This window comes from Macrosteles quadrilineatus, unplaced genomic scaffold (genome assembly GCF_028750875.1).
Source record: "Macrosteles quadrilineatus isolate MER2022 unplaced genomic scaffold, UCM_ALF_1.0 Scaffold_2__2_contigs__length_208266976, whole genome shotgun sequence".
Taxonomy (NCBI): domain Eukaryota; kingdom Metazoa; phylum Arthropoda; class Insecta; order Hemiptera; family Cicadellidae; genus Macrosteles; species Macrosteles quadrilineatus.
This window is the reverse complement of record NW_026542595.1, coordinates 59,564,371-59,571,235: the sequence shown is the minus strand read 5'-3', so window position 1 is coordinate 59,571,235 and position 6,865 is coordinate 59,564,371. Positions and strand designations below refer to the sequence as shown.

Genomic DNA, 6,865 nt, shown 5'->3' with positions numbered 1-6,865 from the left:
GCCGAAGTGGTTACAAAATCAGGACGCTTCACTCGCCCTGTTACAAAGCTCTCTCCACTTCCCATGGATTAAGCAATCATTAGTATCATTAGGCTAGTTTAAGTTTTCCCACACAGTGTCATTGCATTTTGTTTTTATTTTTTGAAGTCATTGATTTGAATTTTACAGATGAGTATGATTTATTTTGTTACCAAGTTTGTTGAACCTAGGGGTTCAAGGGGGCCGAGATGTCATGTAATTACTACTTTATTATATATTTTATTTAACATGACAAAAGATATTGTCAAAATAACTAATTTATTATTAGTAAGCAAGAAAGAATATTTAATTTAATTTAATTTCTTATAATACCAAGTTGGTATAGTCAGGATAATTTCATTTTTTAAGTTGTCAGTCCTGTAAATGCAAGCAGTCCAAAAATCATTCAGTACAGTTCAATCTCTCTCTCTCTTTAACGGTGCTACTACAACCATGTTGATGCCAGTAAGCATCAGATCAATTCATAGTGAAAATTAATATCAAGTGCAGTGCAAGATACATATAAAATAGCATAGCAAGATATATTTAACTAAATTGCCAGTATGCAATATGAAGAGGACCACAAAAAGGGGCCCCTGGACAATAAATTTTTAAATGGAAAATACATGAAGAGGATTAGGCCTAGTGAAAACCAATGCAACATCAAGGTAACAAACATCAGTTAATATTTATACAGTCCACTTATAAACTCTTTCCTTTTGTATATGGTTATTACAGCCAAAACATAACATATTCCTTTGTCGGTAAGGTCTCATAAAACTAGCTCAAGTAGGAGTAGGAATGAAAGTGTTTTAGTGGTTATGGACGAATTGATTAAGATACAGGAAGAGGAAACGTCCCTTGTTGTATCATGTGCTAAAGCAAATGCGGCGGCGGAGAAAGCAGAGGCAGAGGCAGCAGTAAAAATAGCAGCAGCTGATGAAAGACTTGCCCGAGTGGAGGAAGAAGCCAAGCGGAAGGAAATAGAAATGAAGAAGAAGCTACTTGAAGACAGACTGTCATCGCTTAGCAACGGATCGTCAAGAGTCAGTAGCAGATCATCTAGGACTTCAATTTCTTCTCTTCCACGACCGTTGCCCACAAAGGAAGCTGTTGAAAAGTGGATGCAGACAAAGGATCAAGCTGAAGACATTAATAAAAATAACGTTTTGAAGCCTTGTACTAATGTTCCAGTAAATATTATGAAGAGTGTACAGCAGGAGGTATCCTTGCCGCATCACGAAGTACAGTCTAGTTTCCAGCCTCGAGAAGAAAACTGTGAAAATCCTCGAGAAGCAAGGACTGTAGCTTTCAGCGAAGGAAGGAGAATTCCTCGAGATGTTTCGTGTTTCCCTCGAGATTGTCAACCTGATAAAATGATATTTAGAGAGAAGATGCCGGCGAGAATATTGTCAGCTCTACCTAATTTCAGCGGAGATCTAGACCAATGGCCCGCTTGGATAGCTGAATACAGGCGATCTACTGAAATAAATGACTACACTGATTTGGAGAATCTACAAAGACTTCAGAAGTGTATTACTGGAAAAGCTAAAGAAATGATATCAGCACTGTTGATATATCCTGAGAACGTACCAGAAATTGTTAATTTGTTGGAACGGCGTTTCGGAAGACCAGATATAATTATTAAAAATCTCATAGCAAGCGTGAAAGGTCGACCACCAACTAAGGACTACAAGCCTGACACTTTGGTTGCTTTTAGTGACATGGTATGGAACTTAGTAGTTACGGTAAAATCCTTGAAGCAGGACCACTACTTGTTTAACCCACAACTTATGGAAGAGCTCACAGAAAAACTGTCCACCAACATGAAGCTCAACTGGGGAATGTTTGTCACTTCACCACAGTCTCAATTGAAACAACCAATTGGCCTCGACAGCTTTTCGAGTTGGCTCTCTTCTGTGGCGGATGCAGCAATTATATGTACTCCCAGTACATCTACTAGTGGAAACTTTAAAAACATGTCATCAAGAAATGAATCAAACTCCAAGAACTTTGTATTAGTACACCATGAAGGTGACAAGAAGTTTAAAAAACGTATTTGTATTTGCTGCAAAAAACAAGACCATACATTGACAGAATGCAAGCAATTCCTAAAGTACGATGTAAATAAAAGATGGGAGACAGTCAAGAGTAACAGTCTGTGTTTCAATTGCTTGAAGACTAAACACCGAGCGATGACTTGTCGTAACAAACTTGCTTGCGGAGTTAATGGCTGCACCTATTTCCATAATAAACTGTTACACGTGACCTCAAAAGAAGAAGGTGCTAATAAAGAGACACCTAAATTGGAAATTCACAGTGAACATATGGGGTTTCAAGAAGAACCTGTTGCAAGAGTGTTGTTGAGGGTTCTCTCAGTAACATTGGTAGGAAAAAATGGCAAGCAAATTGAAACATTTGCTTTAATTGATGACGGTTCAACTATTTCTGTCATCGAAAAGGGATTGGTTGAAGAACTCGAAATTGATGGACCTACTAAACCTGTATCTTTCTTCTGGACAGATGGATCTGTTTATACAGAAAAAGAATCTCAGACTGTAACACTGACAGTTATAGGAGATACAGGCGAACACTTGACTCTAAACAACGTGAAGACTTTGACAGCCTTGCAGTTACCAATACAGTCTATGAATTCAGAACAAATGAAAAATAAATGGTCTTATTTACAGGAAATCCCTGAAGAAGTGTTTCAGCGTGGCCGTCCACGACTACTGATTGGACATGAACATGTACATTTGACAGTGCCTCTGAAAGTAATCATCGGACCTACAAATGCACCGATTGCTTTGAAGTCGAAACTAGGTTGGACAATAAATGGTCCTACTGGAAATGTAAACTATCAAACTCGTATAGACAACGACTTTGTTATGTTTAAACATGAAACAAATTCAGATATGTTGGAGCTTAACTCACTAGTTAAAGAAAGTTTTGAGAGGGATTTTATCGACTGCCCGATTAAGGAATCCAATAAAAGTGATGAAGAAGTTAGAGCAGAAAAAATATTGGAAAATACCTGTTCACAAACAGAAGATTGTTGTTGGCAAACTGGTTTGTTATGGAAAGAGGACAAACCATGGTTACCAGAAAGTCGTTCCGTTGCATTGAAGAGATTTAACTACGTTGAAAATAAAATGAAAGAGGACCCAAAACTATGTCAACAATATCATCAGAAAATAGCAAGTTATGCTGAAAAGGGATATGCAAAAAAGTTAAATTTGGATGAGGTGAAGAACAAAAGTGAGAAAACCTGGTACCTTCCTCACTTTCCTGTCTACAATCCCAGAAAACCAGACAAGTTCCGTTTTGTGTTTGATGCTGCGTCAAAATCACATGGAAAGAGCCTGAACAGTTGTCTACTACCTGGACCAAATTTATTCAATAGCCTGATAAGCATTCTGTTCCAGTTCAGAAAACATGAAATCGCATACGCAGCAGATATTGAAGAGATGTTTTTGAGAATAAAGATTATTCCAGAAGATCAAGACTCACTACGTTTTTTATGGAGGGAAGAAACTGACGGAAAATTACAGGAGTGGTGTATGACATCAATGATTTTTGGGGCAGTTTGCTCACCAACCAGTGCCATTTACATAACTAGAAAAAATAGTGAAAAACATGGAGAGGAACATCCAGATGCAAAGCTAGCTGTAAATCAACAATTCTACATGGATGATTATCTTGATAGCAACCAATCTGTGGAAGAAGCTAAGAGCTTAATAGAAGGAGTTGTAAACATATGTAAAAAAGGTGGTTTCAATTTGAGGAACTTTATTAGCAATTCACCAGAGTTAATGAGCTGTCTGCCAAAGAAAAGTTGGTCAAAAAACTACTTGAAAGAAGAAGATGTTGGACTAACAACTGATGACACAGAGCGAGTACTCGGGATACACTGGAATTTCCATGAGGATTTCTTCCTTTTCAAAATCAACTTTGTAAAAGTGAAGAAAGAAGTCGTTGATCTAAAAGAGCCACCAACCAAACGACAGGTGCTCCAGGCTGTGATGTCCATTTATGATCCAATAGGCTTTATCACTCCAATCACAATGAAGGGCAAAATTCTGGTACAAGATCTGTGGAAAATGAATGTCCAGTGGGATGAAAGAATTCCAGCGCATTTGGAAAAGGCATGGAGAAATTGGATGAAAGATGTGAAGATTTCGGAAAATCTGAAAATACCTCGATGCTACAACTTGACTGCAAACTGCACTGTATCATTACATATTTTCTGTGACGCAAGTGAGAAAGGATTTTGTTCGGTTGCTTATTTTAGGACTGAAAAACCAGAGGATAGCGTGGAAGTTGTTTTTGTACTGGCAAGACGTGTTGCTCCCCTAAAGTCGTCCACCATCCCTAGACTTGAACTGCAAGCAGCTGTATTAGGCAGTCAAATTGCATCTTTGATCTATCAGTTTCACAAAATGGAAATAGACCAAACATACTTTTGGACGGACTCAAGAATTGTGTGGTGCTGGATTCAAGCAACTCAAAAGCAAAAGTCAGCCTATGTTGCTAATCGTGTTTATAAAATACTGAGCAACTCAGACAGAAATCAATGGAGGTGGTTACCTACGACAGAAAATGTAGCTGATGAAGCTACACGGGAATCAGCAACTCCATTAACGAACGATTGCCGCTGGCTCCAAGGTCCAGCCTTCTTACTTAAAAAAGAAAGAGAATGGCCAAAAATTGAAAGCATTCCGAGAAAAGAAGACTGCAATGAAGTAGCCTTAGCAATTTTACCTGAAAACAAAGAAAATGTTATCGATATGGAGAGATTTTCAAAATACTCCAGACTCATAAGAGCAGTAGCATGGATGCAACGATTCATTTCCAATACGAGATGTAAATCTGAGAGAAATACAAATGTGAGTCTTGGTGTTGAAGAGCTTCAACGAGCTGAAGAAACCTGCTTCAGACTTTCACAACTAGAATCTTTTCCTAAAGAAATGAAGAATCTTGAGGAGAACAAGCCAGTTCCTCGAGAAAGTCGACTTCATAAGCTAAGCCCTATTTTGACAGGGAACTTATTGAAAATGAGAGGAAGGACTGAATATGGGAACCAAATCAGTCAAGACCTGAAAAATCCCATAATTTTAGATCCGAAACATCGACTTACAGTCCTATTGATCCAACATGAACATGAACAGGCAGCTCATCAGGGCCAAGAAACTGTAGCAAATAATATGAGACAAAGATTTTGGGTAATCCGTTTGAAGCGAGCAATTAAGAGCTGTTGGGCAAATTGTAAGAAGTGTCAGCTGCGTAGAAACACACCTAAAAATCCTGAGATGGCTCCTCTTCCGGCAAACAGATTAGAACCTTATGGACGTCCATTCACCTGTGTGGCTGTGGATTATTTTGGGCCTCTGGAAGTCACTATAGGTCGCAGAAGAGAAAAGCGATATGGAGTGTTGTTCACATGTCTGTCAGTGCGAGCGGTACACTTGGAGATTGCAACTTCTCTCAATACGGACTCGGCAATTCTTGCAATCAGGAGAGTTGCAGCAAGACGAGGTTGTCCTTCGGAATTGATATCAGACAATGGTACCAACTTTAAGGGCGCAGAGAAGGAATTAAGAAAAGGACTTGAGTCTTTTGATAACGAACAAATTAAAACGTTCTGCGTGGGGAAGATGATGAAGTGGACTTTTATACCGCCAGCGAGCCCTCACATGGGTGGTGTGCATGAACGTCTTATACAATCGGTGAAGAAATGTTTAAGAGTGATTTTAAACAACCAAGCTCCTAAAGAAGAAACGTTGACTACTCTACTATGTGAAGTAGAATACATAATCAACAACAGACCCTTATTTCCTGTTTCAGACGACCCTAATGATGAGCTCCCTTTGACACCAAACCACTTTCTCCAGGGAGGAGCAGATAGAGTCACACCAGCTGTCATTATAACGGAGAAGCACCTGCATAGACAATGGAAGATCGCACAGGACATGTCAGACAAATTCTGGAAACGTTGGCTGAAAGAATATGTGCCTTTACTAAACAAACGCTCCAAGTGGCACACAACACAAGTAAATCTGCAAGTCGGTAACTTGGTCCTTATAACTGATGAAAACCAAGCCAGAGGGCATTGGGCTAAGGGCAAGGTGGAGGCGGTATACCCTGGGCGAGATGGCCAAGTTAGAGTAGCGGACGTACGAACAGCCACCGGAGTCTGGAGGAGACCTGTAACCAAACTGGTGAAGCTGATGACCTGAGAAACCCCCCTGGGAGAAATGTTAAATAGTTTTCTTATTATAGTATGTTTTAGTAAGCTGAATGCAAATTCAGTATTTATATAGCAATGATTCATTATAATTTAATATTAACATTGACCAGCTGGTTTATTGGTTTCAAAATAAATGTAATGAAAAGAACATGAGTTTTATTAGCAAAATAATTTAATCTATTAATTTTGAACACCGCCTGGGCTGGTAATCGGCCAAACTGACAATTCATCAATCACTACTCGGCATTCTAGACCGAACCTTTAACTTTTGTAATGGAGTCATTTGTTTGAAGTAAGGCGTCAACGATTTAAAAAAACTCAAGTCCTCATCCTCTGGTTCTTTAAGTATATTAAGTTTATCTTTTTCATTCATCAACAGTTGTTTTTCAAAGTCCGACATGGGAGTTCCTTTTCTTTTCATTTTAGACGGCCGCACTGAATCTGGCGTCACGCACACTGGATCTTTAGTATTGTTTTTTTGCGAGTTTTTGGGGCGCCTCGAGTTGCTGTACAATGTTATTGTCCAACACAGAAGGTGACGGCACATCGGTCATTTGTGTTTCCGTATCTTCACCAACTGAAGCATCCACGTTTGTTTCC

At 39.1% G+C, this 6,865-nt stretch overlaps 1 protein-coding gene across 1 annotated transcript; it reads left to right on the top strand.

Annotated features, from left to right (window-relative positions):
- The first annotated feature begins 839 nt into the window (after window positions 1–839).
- LOC128984261 (uncharacterized) lies at window positions 840–6,254 on the top strand. Its single transcript, XM_054403563.1, has one exon. It carries the CDS (start codon window positions 840–842, stop codon window positions 6,252–6,254), a length of 5,415 nt encoding a protein of 1,804 aa, XP_054259538.1.
- Window positions 6,255–6,865: the final 611 nt, after the last annotated feature.

Excerpts from the sequence above, each read along its gene's own strand:
- LOC128984261 (XM_054403563.1), top strand. The coding sequence starts at position 840 with ATGGACGAATTGATTAAGATACAGGAAGAGGAAACGTCCCTTGTTGTA.